Below are 20156 nucleotides of genomic sequence, written 5' to 3' on the forward strand. Positions count from 1 at the left end.
TCAGCTAAAAATAAAAACTTATTGAATGCCAATAGGGAAATATCTTTATTTCTTAAAAGCAAAAGTTCTTCAAATAATCTATCTAATAAATAATATTCCTCTTTGAAATATATATTGAAATAAAAGTCACAGTTAAAAAATAGAAAGAATATACATAGAACTCACATTATATAATAATTTACAAAATTCCTTGTAAAAGTTGTCGAATTTATAGTTTTGGAACAATTTTTATATTGCATTACTATTGTGCAATCTAACATGGGATCGTCTCGGTTTGTACAAGTTTGCGAAAATTTTTGTATCAGTAAAATTTGACGGCATATAAATGTAAATTGAAGAAGAAAGTAACACCGTAAAATTAATAAATTTCAAGAAATTTGGAATTATAATGCGTGGTAAAAGTTCTAAAACGGCTAATAAATTTAAAAAATATTTAAAACTTTATCTAAAAATTTATGTGAAACAAAAATATAGTTGGATTTAAACAAGTTATCAGATGTTGATATCTGATCATAAGATCTTAAGAAGTGGAGATAGCCGCCGCTTGAGTTGTCAAGCTATACTAATTGTAAGAATCTATAGTTTACTTTACGTATACTATAAATTTTCAGTACCGAAATTAACTTTTGGTACTGAAATCTATAGTACACGTAATGTACTATAGACACTTTATATTTTTTTACGTCTAAAATAATCATATATATAAGGCTTTATTAGAGAAACTTGGATAAACATTGAAAGTAAAGTGGATACAATTAAATAATAAGACCGTCCTTCGTCTTAACGCAAAAGTGTGTAAAAAATAAATTAACGACAGAAGATACATATAAATCAATAAGTTTATATAAATTCATAATATGCAAACATCTAATTTTTCGAAAAACTTTTTCTGTTTTTCAAAAGTTACGTCATAGTATTAAAGATTGATTACCTTAATCAATTAGGTTTCCTAATAAGAGTTTAGAAATAAATCTGTTCTTAGAAGAAATACTTAAAAAAAAATAATAATAATTAAGGTAAATGGAGTGTTTCCTTATTTTATAATAAAATAAAAAATGTGTGAAGAATAAATCATAAACACAAAATCAGACATCAGGATTCACTTTAAGGCAAAATGTAAACAGCAAATTGAGAGAATAACAATTAAGATTTTCGAGCAATGGATACAACGAGGATCGTATTTTTCGGACGACTGTTAATCCGCGAAATTGTAAATCGTTGCAATGCTGTTTTGTGAACGTGAAATCGGCCTCGACAATTACGCGAATACACTTAAATAAATCCGGATGGACGGTGAAACATACCTGTCGGTAGCTGCTTGCTGGCGCGGACATCGGACAGAATCTCATCGGCCAGGGTAGGATTGAACGGAAATAGAAAATTTTCCCAACTTAACTTCATTATCGATAACATCACTGCAAATATGTAAAACATGTAGTAGTTACTTTTACGTATTAAATTAATTTTATACGTATATATAAGAAGTAATTATGTGATTTTATACACAATTGTCTCCAAGTAATTGTCGATCATTTGCGACAGGTAAATATATGCTATCTTAATAATATTAATATGAATTTATAAAACATTGTTTTTGTAAAACAATTAAGAAGATTACTTAATGCGTTGTCAAGTAAGTTTTATATTAACAATCTTTTTTATTTCATTTGTTTCTATTACCACCGTATGGTGATTTTCTTTTCTATTCCAAATGCCTTTTTTTATAAACGCCATCTAAGATAAATTGAGTTATTTATATAAAGATTTTTTTTTTGTGAGACACGTTTACTTTGTTGTTATTCCAAATAACTTTTATATTATATTGAAATAAAAACATTAAAGTTTAATTATGAGATACTGAGTTAAACAAAAATATAAAATAAAAAATTGGTATAACTAGAAACTGATAGAAACTAAGAAATCGAATAAAATCTTGAAATTATATAATCTGGAGATATTCTCAAAATCGGAAACTATACATAAATGATAAATTTTATAAAATGTAAATTATTATCTCTGTCTACAGATTAAAATAAAATGAAAAACTTACAGGTTAGATATGAATTTGGATTACGAGGATAAGAGAAATCTTGATTTTGTTCATTAGAAGGATCGTTATCTTCAACTGATCTTTCTCTTTGCATGTCGCCGCGGATTGTAGTATTCATTCTGAAATAAAGTTATTATTACTTGATTTCAATCTAATCGTACATAATTTGTTTTAAAATACATATTTTAAAAACGTACTCGTATCTTAAAATAATCTGTTATTTGCTCGTGCATAAGCTTATTGATATTTATTTTATGTATGAAATCCTTTTACAGATGAGTTTTAAGCTCTCGTCGGAGAATCTAGTCCTTACCATAGATTGGAATTTTTTAATCTTTGTATATTTTTGAGAAATATAGATGGTTTAGAAGCAACTAAGGACAAATTTAGTAACAAGATGTATCTATGGTAAGGAATTTAATAATTTTTAATGATCTAGTTAATATTCACGTGTAATTATTAAAAAAAATTTTTAAAGTTAAATCGAGAAATTTTTGAATTCTTACTATAATGTGAGTGAATGCACAACTGCGAATTTCCGCTTGTATACGCGAGATATACCTGATAAGAGAATACTTACTTTAATAAAAGCTTTGTAGTCCTTCTGCTGTAGTATTAATTCAAACAAGGCAGTGATGCTCGTACTGATCCGCACTCGTAACCGATAGAGAATGAGCCGACCGACATTTTACACCATAGAGGAAGTTTACCCCCACTACGCTGCACACCATGGGTGCATCCCAGCTACGACACAATACAGTGTCCATTACTGTGAGTAAGACAACTAACATTTTCTCTCTTACCCTAATGGACACTGTGTTACACAGTGGCGACTTGTGTCTTGAAACTGGAAAGCACCCCATGGAGGAAACAGAGTTTCTAGATTGTTCTAGATGTTCCTCGAGCATAAGGCCTGTTCTTTTTAGTTGAACTGGCTGCACTAGTTCAGAATTTATCTTTTTTTTTTTAATGTGAAGGGAAGAAGATAAACTGTGAACTAGTGCAGTCAGTCCACAATTCAATTAAAAAGAACAGGCCTCGTGGTGGAAGTTACACCCACTACCCTTCCACACCATAGTGGAAGCAAAGCTTCTAGATTGTTTTAGATGTGCCTCGATCATAAGTACATGCGCTCAACCGGCCAAGCTTCTCAGCTAGTTTCGAAGATTAGCATGCAATAGACATCAGAGTAATTTCGTATTTTTATTATGATTTTAATAAATTAATAAAACTCATGATTCTTTTACAAAATTATTTTACAAAAATTTTTATAATATAGAAGTTGTTTATATCCTAGACTCCCCACCATTTGTCACGTATACGTGGTGGCAATCGAGGCAAATCTGGAAGCTCACGCCTCGTCAGATGATATATATTCTATGTAGAAAATAAAAATAATGTACCAGAAGAATTTGTACATACAATGTTTGAATGAGTTTAAAATTTTGTCCGTTATGATGTTTGTATCGATATCTTGAAATTCTCGAATACCTTAAATATGTGATATCGAGATATTTCGAACATCTTTAATAATAGCTTTGATATAGAGTCGTTGCACCAGTCGTTGAACAGTCGTCAATAAATGACTGTTTAGAAAAACTATTAAAATAATAAGACTTCAAAATAATAAACTGCAAAATTAATTGATATTGTTGAAATCTAATTTTCACGGAGATTTTATTAAAATGTATCTTTTTATTTGAAAATGTAATTGTATTAAGTTACTTTATGTTTGTTCATTGACTGGTTCAATTTTTTATTTCTTCATTGACTGGTGCAGTGACTCTAATTACAATATTAACTTCTATATTAAAGAGTATTGATTTATAAATTTTGTTACAAGCAGATGTTTAATTTATAGAATAATCAATTAATTTCACATTTCTAATATAACGAGATATTATATATGTTTCGGCTATGGCTGCAAAATTCACTGCTAGTACTGAAAATCTATAGTATACGTAACGTGAACTATAGATTTTTAGTACTTGCAGTGTATATCGGAATGCAGCCTATACTAACTTTTACCTGCTATTGTGGCAGCATTCTTAAATTTAGAATTTAGACAAAGAGTAATTGAAGAGGGTTTACTCATGCTTCAGGTAAAAGTTCGAAAGTGGTACGGGGATTATATTGAACGTAGAAAGACCTAGAAAGAATCCCTTAAACTACGTACAAAAAAATTTTTTTGTAATTTCAAGTTTTTTCTAAATAAAGAAATGTTCTAAATAATCTTTGTCCGGATTTAGATGACACAGTCTATACCTACATTAAATTTAAATGATAAATTCCTACTACGCATTTTAAGACCAGCGAATTTCGAAGAAAAGGAAATATTTAACATTTATTGTTCACAATGCAGATACACAGAAAAGAAACGGTTATTTACGAGTCCAGTAACGGAATTCTGTAACTTCTTAGCGACAATTCGGTATCGTTACAGCGTCGTTGCGCAGATATTATATATGATAGAAAAGCTGCGCAACGACACGTAACGATATCCCTAGCTGTCGTTAAGAGTTACAGAATACGGCCCCAGCAGTGCATAACAATGCATTCTTTGCACAAAAAGAGAAATATTTGCTAAGGCCGTGTTCGTATTTTACCGGCAGTACTGCCAAAATGACGTCATCACGGTATACTGCCATAGCTGTTCCGAAATTACTTTTTCTGCTGCCAGCGCAAACATTACAGTGTATAAACGAACTTTTCGCTTTAGTGACGCCATATTGCATTGTAGCTGCCTCACCTCGAAAGCTGCAGTAGTCATTATTGCGTGGCTATTTAACATCCGAATAATGCAAACTAGATGATCCTGGCAACAGTCAATCCCTCATATATCCTGGAACTTTAGTTGTGTGAAATAGACAACTATAAAAAATTAAAGCAGTATTATGAATATACTTGCTGCATCAGATATACATAAATGTATATCAGCAGGAGATATGTTATTTTGTAAAATTTTTTGTTCCATAATTGTCATATAATAATTATGTTTTATATCGATTGTATATTATCCTATGTTAAAAATGATATGTTATCTAATTCGAAGCCTGTTCCCCGCGTTTTCAGTTATAAATTTTTTAATTTCATAATTGTTTATTTGCTTAATTTATATAAATATAATAAATGCATAAATGGTTGATTAACATAATTATTTTATTAAATAATTATTTAACTATTTAATTAAAATAAATATTCATTAAATTTGTAAAAAAAATTGCGGACAAAAGGAAGCGCGCACGTAGCATTCGCTGTCGTGTTTTATTACAGAATTGCAGTATTGATATAATTGTAATTTTTTATGAGTGGGATTATAATTAACATCGATGTTACCTAGCTATAAATGTACATAAGCTATATGTTGCTCGTTACCTCCCTTTTTATTGTATCAACTTTGCTGTTATATAATTTTGTTTGTCGGATACGGAGTTTGTATCAATGGTGATTTACTATATATGTACTAGAGTAACTAATTGCACCGATAGATCGGATAAAAATTCGAAATTATGTAGCAGAATTGGATGGCCATTATTTCTAAAGTCGGTTCGACCACCAATGGAAACGATACGACCGCCACCAGTACAGATTCCTATAATAGACGAATACGATCTGCTATGACGTCTGCATTTAATACTTGTAAAATACCTTCGCAACCGCAAAATGGTCAATGGAAGTTACATTCAAACCAATGCCCAGGTAAATAGGAATGTAACGTTGCACAAAAAACGAAATTGAAATTTTAGGATCTCTTCTCGTCTACTCTTGCTATTTGGGATATAAAATAAAAGGTTTAGTCCATGTGATCTGCATTATTAGAGGAAAATGGATTAATATACCAGATTGCGTACCAGGTATTAAAATAATAACTTCATACTTTTGAAGTATATTTAACTATTTTAGAAAAGAAGTATATACTTATATGTAAAAATATGTATGGATTCCTAGACATCGAATATTTTAATTAAGACGCTCGTTGACTTTAAAGTACTAAAGTAATTATACCTTAATTATATATTTAAAATGTTTGATAGATTTACGCTGTAAACCTTTAAGTACAGCAGCTTTTGAAACTACATGTACATATGATGATGAATGCGTTTCATGCGGATCTTCTGTACGACCGAGAACAAAAGCGGCATTAAAATGTCGAAATAGTTATCGGCCTGAAACTAATCTACTTTTCAGTCGAAGAAACAACGTGAGATGTAATGCAAACGGTCAATGGAAACCGGAATCTATGCGATGCATTCCAGGTCCGTTTACAGTAAACATTTACATTAATAAAAAATTTACATTTCATACCACTTATGACAGAAACGTCGCTGCTTTTGTTAAAACTTTGAACGCCAGTCATTATGCACACAAACGCCAACAATACGCCAAGAAGTAAAAAAGTTTCAAAATGCATATATTATATTTACATCATATGGTGAATATCGAAATTTCAGAATAGTATTATATTCTTTTTAAACACTATAGATTTTTAGTACATATATTGGAATGTAACCTTAGTATATGATAACTTCATAAATTTTATATAAAATACATTATATTTAAAATAAGATAATGCTGAAATTTTTCACCTCTTGCTAAATTTATGAGTCGTATATCAAAAACAAAAACTTATTAAAAATTAGCAGAGCCCTACGCAAGGATTATATCACGTGATATAATGCAACAAAACGTGAAATAGATATGTTACTGTTGAAACAAAGCTAAGTATAGGCTCATAAAGATATTTAAAAATGCAATTGTGCTTTTTACTGGTGTCATTAACATTGTCTCACATTCATTAACGCGTTCTAATCTTTATACACTTTTTATTTTGAATCCATACATTTTATAATGATATCACATCAAACGAATAACAAAAGCATAGTATTTATTGAGAAAAATGTTAAATAATGTGCATATGATGAAGTCTTAATTATAATTTTCAAACTTTACACAAAATTTTTACTCAGCTTGCGCATACTTCAATCTTGATTAAGTAATCATTCGACTAATAATTGATAAATAAGATATATTACTGTTTTGTTTTATCATGCACATTATAGAAAAAATATTTGATTATATATTATAAATGGTATTTTGTGGTAATTATATATTAGCATATTCCAAGAAATTCTTAAAGAAATCTCAATCAATTCTTAACTTGAAACCAGTTGATGACTTTGAACCTTATAGCGTTTTCGAGTGCAGTGGGTTTTAACCCTGAGTTTGACGCCATTTGCCGAAATCGTCCGTTCTAATTGAACGATTCCGGCAAATGGCGTCGAACCCAGGGTTAAAACCTATTGCACTTGAAAACGCTATTAGTATAAAGAAGAATCTATCTTGCTTACATTGGCTTACATTTACTTATATTGGTAGATAATAAGCGAAGATGAGATACGAATACGCAATACGTGTCTTTACTAAATTTGTTCAGTTAATTGAAGCTGTTCTTATGTCACTAGTAGATATGATCAATCCATTCTTGATTTTTCTATCGTAAAAATATGATAGGAACATCAAACACATAAGATTGTTCTATGAATATAAATCCTAATTATAATTAAAATAACTTGATAAAATGTTTTTATCTATACATGCGACACATAAAACAACAAGAAATAGATTCTGATTTAGCGAAACTAATATTATTTGGATTTTACAGTGTGCATTGGTTCTGGGTACGCACAAATTAATAATGATTGCGGGTAAATAAAACATCGGAATAATGCAATACTTAAATAATAAGTATTAATTAATTTAATAATAAATAAGTAATTATTTATAAGTAATAAATAAATGAATAAGTATTGATTAATTTAATTGTTTGAACAGGCTGGATATATTTCAATGTAGTAATGGAAATTGTATAGCAAATGCATTGTTATGCGATGGCATAAAGGACTGCAGAGATTCGTCCGACGAGACGGAGGCCAAGTGTAAAAAGCCAGAGGTTTTATGCATGGTGGAAGTATAACATGCTATCCCTTCCACCATGGTCCATTCTGTGGGTACGTTCGTTTATGCAGTCACTACTGCAGATGTTCGTTTACTTCATCTACGAAAGCAACTGCAGTGCAGTTTGTCGTTCGCTTACGCAGGAATGCATCCCATCTGCGCAGAAGTGTGTTCAGAATGAACGTCCGCGTGCGCCCAGATGTCGTTTTATCTTTGTCGTTTACCGAATATTAAACAAGGATAGAATAGGTGCACCTACACGTTCATTCTGAACGCAGCCCTGCTATCTATGAGATTCTGCTCTGGATGCTCTGCTTGCAGTACTGCGTAAACGAACACTCGTTTATATGACTTTGAAAACTGACCGTATCGTCTTCGTATTGCTGAGAAAAAGAACGAGAGTCATAACATATTAAAACCTGAGACTGCATCCGCGTATCCTGTGTATAATAAAAATGACTTTTTACAATAAAGATGAAAAGAATACAGGAAAAGTGATTAAAATTGATTTTTGACCACAAGTCAGAGTTTGATGAGCTACTATCGATGAGATCCATAGCATAATCCATAATTACTCTGATTTCCATTGTGATTTCTGAAAATTGAACTGTAGAAAAAAAAGATCACACAAAATCGAGAGTCAAAGTTATAAATTTGTTTTGTCTAGTAACATATCAAAAAACTATAGTTATAAATCGTGTAAGTTAAAAATTTGTTGTATATATTTAGTTTATATTTCTTATCTGTTTCTATATTCGGTAACATTAAGACTATTCTACAGAAGATGCAGTTTGAATTCAAAAACGTGTTTCTCATATCGAAAGATCAATCTGTCTTCGTCTTACGTATGGTGAAACGTAGTAAGTCAGACAAAGACAGACAGTTCTTGAGATCTGAGAAACTATGAATTCAAAACTCAGGTCACAGCTCACAAATGTGGACATAACTCTCTTTTGTTTGGCTTTTGTTATCGCACCTTCTTTTTGTTCTGTGTCTTACATAGAAAGACTACCACATCAGTTATAAATCACCTATTTATTGTGGTCAGGGTTAGGTAGTAACTAGTTAAAATGTTAAAAATTAATAACTTTTAACTTGGTTAATTTTAATTAATTTAATTTTTAATTTTTACTTAATTAATTTTAACTTTAATTTTAAGTTATTTTTGAAACATTTTAATTTATTAATTTTTTTTTTACCAAGTTGAAGTTTATGTACTATAAATGGAAAACATAAAAGAAAAATAAATTCTTACGTAAAAATGTTTTTTTGTTATTTCATATAAATTTAATTTATAAGTTATTAAATTTGTTCGATGATCGATGTTATAGCTGTTCTGAGTAATTTAACTTTAAAAAACTTACAAATTTATAATTTTATTTGAATTTACATAATGCGGGTTTGTGGGCAAGTTAATATTTCTTTTTAACTAAATTAAATTAAAATTATTAGCATATAAAATTAATTTAATTACGTTAAAATTAAAATAAACTTAAGTCAAAATAAAAAGTTAATTGTGAAAAATATTATATGTATATGCTAAATTAGAAAGTCACAATTTTATAAAATTACAGATTATTCAAACAATTACAACATGAATCATCAAATAAATTTAATATTTTGTAAATTAAGTTTGTGAAATAATAAAGATATATTTTTTTGATGTGGAAATGTATTTTATCTTTTATAATTGTTTTCTTACACAGATAGTTTTTAAACTTGGGAAAGAAATTAATGTGTTTCAAAAATAACTAGTTAAAGTTAAAAATTAAATAATTTGAAATTAACTTAAATTAATTAAGTTAGTTAAGACGTTCTATATTCAGAAATTCACTGCCAATACTGAAAGTCTATAGTACACATAACGTGAACTATGAATTTTCAGTACTGGCAGTGTAGAGTAAGATTGCCGATATCGCCGGCTCCTAAATCGCACAACCTTGCGTATAACTTCAACTACAGTACTTATACACTTTTTGCAGGATTATTTGAGAACTATATAACATTACCATTATCTTTTATTGTATTCAACACGTTAAAAACAATTTTGTATTTAATAGGTTTAGAAAAATGGTGACTTTATTGCTATTTTTCAACACATTTCGTAGCTTGATTGCAAAAAAGGTAAAATAAATAATCAAAATTTTGATTATTTTAAATGATCACAATATTATTAAAATTAAATTAACAAAGTTTAAACAACTTTGTACTTTTATTTGTAAATTAAATAAATATAGTTTTACAAAATGCTTTAATCTCTTAAATCGTACCATGTCTTAGTTTTCTAAATTGCATTGTTTTCATAGTGGCTATATATATATATATATATATATATATATATATATATATATATATATATATATATATATAATCAAATATAATAATCATACAAGCATACATTGTAACAATATTGCCATAATGTAACAATGTTATTACAATATTATTGAAAAATTATCGAAATGATGACATTGACTGAAATTATATTTAGTTTACAATATTTATCACCAACATTAATAAAATTATGCTTATCTAACCCATTTTTGCTCAAGAAGAAAGAATCTAGCAGAAAAAGTGTCGTTTTACCCCAGGAAGAGTAATATTACCATATGGTGCGATTTAGAAGACCAGTCGCACTATTTGAAGGCTTCTTAAAAACCGTCATTAAAAATTTATGACAATACATAAAATTCTGAAAAAAATAAATATGAAAGGAGAAATGTTGTACTTTATTATGACGTAAAAAAATTAAAAGTATTTCTCTCATAATTTCTTAGTTATAAGCCTTTATGTCAAAAGTGGTGCGATTTCGGCAGCCTTACACTATATCGGCATGCAGCATTAATAGTTAAGATAAGTTATTAACTTTTTAGCTTTATTATTTAACTTTTTAACTACCCAAACTTGTTAGAATAAATTATATCATATAAACATGTCTAACCCTATTATTACTTTTGTATAATAAATTATTCAAATATATTAACTAACTGAAGGATAAAAAATTTCTTGAGATTCAAGAACTTCTCTATCCTAAAATTAATCGACTTGAAGAATTTATTAAAAATAAATGTAACACCAGTTTTAGAGATATCTAAAAACTAAAACAAAGCCATGAGAATATAAATGATTTGATTGGGAGAATGTATTGTTAACATAGAATATATATACAATTAATGAGAATAGAATATTTGAGACTTGTCGAAATGTATAAATAGAAACTACTGTGATATATGTTCTCATGTTTCACAAGTTTATCTATTTGTGTAATCTGCCGTATTATCTTTTTTCGTTGGATTCTTGTTATATCAATATTTATTGCTAAGCAAGAACTTGTGTGTGCAAAAAAGCAGCGTGATTTTTCAAGCATTAATATGGACTAATATTTATTACCAAGCATTTTTACAAGATTAAATTTTTTTTATTTGACCGTTATTTAGAAAGTCTTGTTGCATGTGATTGTTTAAAATATTAATATTTATGCATCGTTAGTTGAATAAAATTTTAACAAAATCAAATGTTTAAATTGTAAATCTAAAAATAAAATTGTTCTTTGTCATTTTGATTTATCACACATATTACAATTCTGTCACAGGTTTATATATCACTATTATCATTAATTTATACATGTTATTATATACTTCTTTATTATATTATATCAGATTAAATTACTTTTACCATCTTGTAATCTCATTTAGATATTGTTATAATGATTTATATTATTAAAACACAAAAATTTTTTATATAAAATTTTCCAATATAATTACATGATATATGTTTATTTAACATGCGATATTCATTATTATAGGTAAAAACTTATAGTTGAAGAACAGTTGAGAGTTGATGACGCATCGGACTTTTCTCAAGCGGCAGTAAATATGGCGCATCAGACCGTAAGATCATTTAAATCATTTTTTACACAATTGAAATACATACAAAAATAAAATAATGATAAAGTAATCATTAATATTGACAATGTGTTTTTACAGTTTGAAGAATGCGCCATTGGCTATGGTAAAGGACGTGGAGCACTTTTATTCAATAACAATGACACAGATTATAGTGTAGGAGGCTACAATAATAGCAAACGAACAAACTATAAGGAAAATAATGACAATGCTCATGAAGATTATGAAAATAGATATAATGGCAAACATAATAAATTTGAAGGACGCAACAGACAACAGGATAGTGATGGGCCGCGTCATGGAAACAATAGAGGAGGTGACAATGATCGTAAATGGCAAAGTAATTGGAGAAACCAGTATGACGACGGTGAAACTGAAGATATCGGCTTTAATGGACACGTCAGATCTAGAAGAGATAGAGATGATAGAGGTGAAAGAGGCGGCAATGGAGGTGGAAGAGATGGTGGTTATGGCAGAAATAGGGATAACGATGATAATGATTTTGAAGATAGGAAACCTAGAAGAGATAGAGGTGATAGAGGCGGCAGAAGAGGTGGAAGAAATGGTGGTTATGGCAGAAATAGGGATAACGATGATAATGATTTTGAAGATAGGAAATCTAGAAGAGATAGAGGTGAAAGAGGCGGCAGAGGAGATGGAAGAGATGGTGATTATGGCAGAAATAAGGTAGAAATAGATATAAATATGAAAATAGATATTATTATCAGAAATAGATATTATCATCATAATGATAATGATAATAACGATTTTGAAGATAGAGGACATGGACGAAATGACGATGAATCGAAAGAAAAACCAAAAAAGAAAAAGAATTATATCCCATCAGAACAACCAAATGATGAAGGTTGCTTATTTGGGAATGAAGTTACAATGGGAATAAACTTCAATAAATATGACAGTAACATAGATTGTAGTGTAGGAGGCTACAATAATAACAAACAAACAAACTGTAAGGAAAATAATGACTATACTAACAAAGATTATGAAAATAGATATAAACATAGTAATAAATTTGAAGGACGCAATAGACAACAAGATAGTGATGGGCCGCGTTATGGAAGCAATAGAGGAGGTGACAATAATCGTAAATGGCAGAGTAATCGGCGAAACCAGGATGATGACGGTGAAACTGAAGATAACGGCTTTAATGGACACAACAGACCTAGGAAAGATAGCGATGATAGAGGTGGAAGATGTGGAAGAGGCGGAAGAGGAGGTGGTTATGGCAGAAATAGGGATAACGATGATAATGATTTTGAAGCTAGGAAACCTAGAAGAGATAGAAGTGAAAGCATTGGCAGAGGAGGTAGAAGAGATGATGGTTATGGCAGGAATAGAAAGAACAGTGAAAATAATAATTTCGAAAATAGTGGACATAAACAGAACGACGATGAATTGAAAGAACCAAAGAAGAAAGAGATTTGTATCCCACCAGAACAACCAAATGATGAAAGTTTCTTATTTGGGAATGAAGTAACAACGGGAATGAACTTCAATGAATATAACGTTATCGAAGTAAATGTGACTGGTGAAGGTGCACCGCATCCAATAAAATCTTTTGACCAATCCGGCCTTAGAACTGATCTGTTGCAGAATATTAAAAAGTCGGGTTACACAGAGCCTACTCCAGTTCAAAAGTACGCCATTCCAATTATAATGAGCGGCCGCGACTTAATGGCTTGTGCACAAACAGACTCGGACAAAACTGCGGCATTCGTACTTCCAATTCTACACTCGCTGTTGGAGAATCAAAGAGATTTAGTTAAAACGGGTTCTTCCTGCGAACCACACGCGATTATTATATCGTCTACATGCAAACTTGCTTTGCAAATTTATACACAATTCAAGAAATTTTCTTTGAACTCTGTCATACGTGTCGAGTCGATTTCTGAAAGAACTTCATCTATGTTGTCGTATCTAACAAATAAAGTATGCAACGATTGCCACGTTTTAATCGCAACTCCAGGCAGACTGTTGGATTTTATTGAACGAGGCAAGGTTGTACTTTCTTCCTTGCGCTTTTTTGTACTAGATGAGCCTGACAGAATGCTTGATATGGGTTTTCTGCCTGATATTGAAAAGATAATGGATCATGAAACAATGGTAGCTACGGAAAAAAGGCACATGCTTATGTTTTCCGCTACTTTCTCGAAGAAAATACAAAAACTTGCTGATAGATTTTTACAAAATTATTTATTCCTCGAGGTTAGGATTGTCGGAGATATTTGCGCTGATGTACAACAGAATTTTTACCAAATATCTGGTCAATCCAATGAGCTAGAATTGCTCATAGAACTGTTAGGGAAACAAAATAAACTTGGTAGTATACAAGATACTTTAGTATTTGTCTCACAGGAAATTCAGGCGGACATCATTACCTCTTTCTTATCGGAAAGAAATTATCTCAGCGCACACATCGATGAAGATGGATTGCAAAGAGAACGAGAAGAAACACTATTTGATTTTAAGCAAGGAAAAATGCCGATTTTGGTACTAACAACGCTTGCTGCGCGAAGCTTGGATATTAAAGATGTTTCGCACGTAATCAACTTCAATTTGCCAGAAACGATCAACGAATATGTTGATAGAATTGGACGAATTAGTACAGTTGGAAATTGTGGAAAAGCAACTTCATTTTTCGTTCCAAAATTTGATATGCCTCTCGCAGGAGATTTGATAAAAATTTTAAAGCAAGCTGGTCAGGTGGTACCTGATTGGTTAGAATCTATTGGTGGTGGAGAAAGCGGAAACTACTTCATGTCAGGAAAGGGCAGAAGATTTGGCGGAGAAGATATCAAAGCCGTAAGCAACATGTCTAAATTTTTTAAATTGACTATATTAATATATAATTTGTTTTTATCATATTCATAGTAGGTTGTTGTTGAATAGGTAAAAATGGCTGAACAACAGAGGGAAGTTCGTTTTCTTAAGATTGTTGGAGATGTTTGTGTTGATGTAGAACAGAACTTCTACGAAATTGATCATACCGAATTTAATCATACCGATAAGCTAGAATTGCTCCTAGAACTGTTAGAGAAACAAAATAAACTTGGTAGTATACAATATACTTTAGTATTTGTCTCAGAGCAAGTAAACCCGAAGTTGATTGCCTTTTTCTTGTCGTTAAGAAACTGTCCCAATAAATATATCGATGAAGATGAATTGCAAATAAAACAAGAAGAAATACTATCTGATTTCAAGCAAGGAAAAATACCGATTTTGGTATTAAAGACGTTTGCCGCGCGAGAATTTGAAATTAAAAATGTTTCGCACGTAATCAACTTCAATTTGCCACAGACGATTGACGAATATATTGATAGAATTAGTCGAACTAGTAGAGTTGGAAATCAACTAGGAAAAGCAACTTCATTTTTTGATCCAACATTTGATCGATCTTTGGTAGGAGATTTGATAAAAGTTTTAAAACAAGCTGGTCAGAAAATACCCAATTGGTTGGAATCTATTAGTAGTGGAGAAAGCGAAGACTACTTTATTCCAGGAAAGGGCAGAAGATTTGGTGGGGAAGATATCAAAGCCGTAAGCAACTCGTCTAAATTTTTTAAATTGAATATATTAATATATAATTTGTTTTTATCATATTCATAGTATGTTGTTGTTGAATAGGGAAAAATGGCTGAACAACAGAGGGAAGTTCATTTTCTTAAGACTGTTGATATTTGTGCTGATGTAGAACATAACTTCTACGAAATATCTGGTCAGATTAAGCTAGAATTGCTCACGGAACTGTTAGAGAAACAAAATAAACTTGGTAGTATACAATATACTTTAGTATTCGTCTCAAAGAATAACCAGACGCGCCTCGTTGTCCCTTTCTTATCGGGAAGAAATTTTCCCAGCACATATATCGATGAAGATGGATTGCAAAGAGAACAAGAAGAAACACTATTTGATTTCAAGCAAGGAAAAATACCGATTTTGGTATTAACGACGTTTGCCGCGCGAAAATTGCATATTAAAAATGTTTCGCACGTAATCAACTTCAGTTTGCCACAATCGATCGACGAATATATTGATAGAGTTAGACGAACTAGTAGAGTTGGAAATCAACTTGGAAAAGCAACTTCATTTTTTGTTCCAGCATTTGATGTACCTCTCGCGGAAGATTTGATACAAATTTTAAAACAAGCTGGTCAGGTAGTGCCTGATTGGTTAGAATCTATTGTAGTAGTGGAAAAAGAGAATACTTCTTACTAAACAATGGCAGAAGAGGTTGCATGGAAGATATGAGAAACGTAAGCAATATGTTTAAATTTTTTTAATTGAATATATTAATATATAATTTATTTTTATTATATTCAAAGTATGTTGTTGAATAATAAAAATTACGTATTACAAATTATAAATATAAAAGAATTCAAATCAGTTTTTAATAAACATGAATATGAATATTTTTTGTGCAGGATGCATACAAGATGAATGTGCTAATGTTGGAAACTACATCTCTTGTACAAAAAAGGAACCAGACTAAAAGAGCTTTTGTAGATTAAATGCTATTATTTTCTTTTTACATTTAAAAAGTATGACAGATTCTATTGGTAGTAGTGATGTACAAATTAAAGTTTTTTTTTATGCCGAATTGAATCAAATGTTTGAAATTTTTAATAACAATTGTTTGGTTAAATTTTAATGATTCAAGTCATACTCGAATAGCTAACTATGTTTCTTTAATGGATTATATGCAAAAGTATATGAGCAATGATGACAATTTGTTTTTGTTTCTTTTTTCTTTAGTTGTCAATACATCGTACTTTTATCAAAGTTTTTTATAATATGATAGAAGGAATGTATGATGCATTTGAACTTATATTTCTACCTCACAAATAAAGACTGGACAGTTTGAAATAATTAAGTTTTAAAGTGTATGAAGCATTTTTAATTACATTTATTACATTGTATAAAACCAAAAGTTATGTAGTTATTGAAAAACAAAATAATTTGCCCAGTGACAATAATTATGTTTTTCCTCTTAATTCAAATATATCAGTCTTGATATAAGTATATTATTGATAAATATATTGGTCTTAATGTAAGTATATTATAAATAATTCTTTGATAACGGTATTAAGTTTTAAAATACAGATGGGATATAATTTCGTAAAATAAAATGTATAATTAATGATTTTTTCTATTGTCTTTTGTCATATGCTTTATTTATTGAAAAATGCATTTTTATATATTAATATTAAAAAAAGCATTTAAAACGATCTAAAACCAGCAATGACGTAAAGTACATTCTAATACTTAAAGTATATTCTAATATTAAATATACATTTTATTCCCCGTGCGAATCAGCGAAAAGTTACCATTTGGCTCCTGAGTACTCGCCGCGGCCATATTGAAGTCGTGACGTCAGAAGCGAAAAATTGCGTGAATGACACGTAATATAGTCCGACCATTTCTAAATAAAGCCAATTTGGATAAAACAAATTAATCAGATTAATCAGGCTTTAAAACGCTTCTAAATATCAGTGTCGACTATCCTTTTTGCTCCTAGCAGTCAGTAAATAGTCGTAAAAAGCATGTAAAGTGTCGCCTATTCAGATAGGAAAACGCACGGATAGTTATTGAAAGGAGTGAAATATGTGCTTTTATAAAATTCAAAGAAACTTTACTCGCAGTTTATTTTTACGAATTTGGTAAATACGAGATATATTTTCACAATGAAACATATAATAACAAAATGATATGCACGACAACATCTCATCGTCAATCTGTCACGTTTCACGTCTATTCTAATTTTGTCCGGGACGGAATGTCGCTACCGTCAACGCCAAGTTTTTGGCTGAGGAGTCAGGAGCCTTAATAAATAAATATTAATTATGTTTTTTTTTTTTAATATAAAATTAAACACAAATGCCTATTTAACTAAGATAATTGTAATTTCATAATTATTACATTACTGAAAAAGGAATTAATTAATCAAGTGTAAAAGATTGATCGATTTATGCGTGAAATTTGAAATAAATACAATGCAATATTGATATTAATAATTTCACGTTTAAGTTAATTTAATTATATTTCTATGAGTATAGGTGTATGCGTGTGAAGGACAATCCGTTTAAGCTAGTCAAATACAAAGGATGTGTGACCTAATTTACTCGATATATCGAGTCAGTTTTGACTTCAACTATAGTTGAAGTCAAAAATAATATGTCAACATGTCTCTTTCTCTGTCCTTGAAAGTTAGAATAATTATAGAATTTTAGATTGTTAACTTTCTCTGCACCTTTAAATAATATTATATTCTATAATAAAAATAAAAATAAAAATAAAAATTTAATTAAAAAACAAATCTTATGACAATTACAAAATTCGTTTTTTTAAATGCCAATTATTAATTCACAATAATTCGCAAAGAGAGTGAATTATTTATCTTATAAAAGTAATATATATATAAAGTAGATCATCACCGAATAAATTAGGAAATCGATCTATGTGTGCATTATACAGATATTGCAAAAGACGCAGTCACGCAATGTTTAACGACTTATTTTGAACCTGTACATAAAAATGCAAAAAGTATGTTACATAGATTTTTGATAAATTCTGTTATATTGCATAATATGTTACTATTGAGTAAAATTTAAGAAAGGAGCGATATGCCATTGTGAGGAAAACACGCTTTTCACTCAAATGCATATAATTCTGTAGAAATCATTATTACAAACATAATACAATTTTTGTACAATTACGTTTGAATACTATATTAATATGTACGAAAGTAATGATAATAATAATCATTGGTACAAATATTTGGCGAGATCATCATTATGATAATATGCGCAAGAATATAATCTTAAAATACGGATGTTACAAAAAAAGAAAAAGCGTGTCCAGAATGTACAAGATTTAATTCCAAATAAGCGGAGATTTAATACGGCGCGGCAAGAAAGGTGGAATAAAAAAAAAATAATAAAAATCCAAAAGGTTTCTCGTGCGAGCACGCTTGCGTTTTGAATAGGTACAATTAAAGATTTCTTGGGTTTTTTTTACATAAAATTTAATCGGTGGATACAAACACTCGCAGACGAAGACGCGTAATTGGGCGATCGAGATCGGAGGCGATAATTGCGATTGAGAATAAATATTTATACAACTATAAAACGTGCAACTGGACACACTAGATTACCTTTTTGAAATCTGCTCATTTCTTTCAAATTTCTATCTATGTTTTATAAAGGATCGTACTCAAAACGTCCTTACAAAGATTTTAGCGTATTGTTTCCTTATTCTAACATCTTTATAAGCGTGTTTTAAATACAATGATAACGGTTTTACATGTAACATTTCAGTTCTCGTTCAAAGAAATTAAAAATTTATTTACTGTTCACAAATTTGAATTAATAATCTTAAAAAAAGCAATAATTTCTAAATAAATAATTTCTCCGGTATAGGAAAAGGCCTCTGATGCCTCTTTACATGTTTTTTTATTGTGTAATAAAAGACCCGTTCTTTTTAGTTGAACTGACTGTACTAGTTCACAATTTATCTTCTTTTTTTTACGTTGAAAGAAGAAAGATAAACTCTGGATTAGTGTAGCCAGTTCAGCTAAAAAGAACAGGCCTATAATATGTAGATATAAATATCTCGAGATGTATGTCAATTTTTCAGAATTTTAAGAATGCTAGAATTATTCAGTCCAATTCCACTGTAAAAATGAAGTCAGACACTTAATAATTTCACTTAAAAATTGGCAATTTTTAATTTCAGAAATTTTTTAAAACTCGAACTTTTATCTTAAAAATCTCCAAAAATTTCTGGATATGTATCTTAATAACCAAAACATCACTGATTTTTTGTGAATAAGAAGAATAAGAAAAAAATATAATTGTATAATTGTGTTTTTATGTCATCATCGCAATAACAAGGATAGCGGGTTAAAACTTGGTGAAAATTATTCTTTTCTAGAGGGCTAAAGATTGATGTATGGTAAATCTATATTTGGAGTGGGGGCAAATTTCATATACAAATCCGGCTATACCTTTTGCACGAAAGTTAGAAGTTACTGCATTCTAAAAATAAAACTGTAACATGTATTTAAAATTATAAATTTCGTAAGGTTTATTATTACTATTATATTAAATTTAAAAAAAAATTAAAATTGACTTATTTCGCCTTTAAAAAATTATAGTTTTGTTAAGAGAAATAGTATAGATATTACAGATAATATCTGTGGAGAATAATATTATAAGTACATTTACATTCTT

At 29.7% G+C, this 20156-nt stretch overlaps 1 protein-coding gene across 1 annotated transcript; it reads left to right on the forward strand.

Annotated features, from left to right (window-relative positions):
- Positions 1 to 11686: 11686 nt before the first annotated feature.
- Positions 11687 to 16757, forward strand: LOC105207534 (ATP-dependent RNA helicase ddx23). Its single transcript, XM_039458979.1, has 5 exons — positions 11687 to 11892; positions 11989 to 14730; positions 14818 to 15465; positions 15553 to 16181; positions 16350 to 16757. Exons 1-4 carry the CDS (start codon positions 11878 to 11880, stop codon positions 16141 to 16143), a joined length of 3996 nt encoding a protein of 1331 aa, XP_039314913.1. The 5' UTR covers positions 11687 to 11877; the 3' UTR covers positions 16144 to 16181; positions 16350 to 16757.
- The last annotated feature ends 3399 nt before the right edge of the window (positions 16758 to 20156 follow it).

The sequence above is a fragment of the Solenopsis invicta genome, chromosome 16 (genome assembly GCF_016802725.1).
Source record: "Solenopsis invicta isolate M01_SB chromosome 16, UNIL_Sinv_3.0, whole genome shotgun sequence".
In the NCBI taxonomy this organism is placed as follows: domain Eukaryota; kingdom Metazoa; phylum Arthropoda; class Insecta; order Hymenoptera; family Formicidae; genus Solenopsis; species Solenopsis invicta.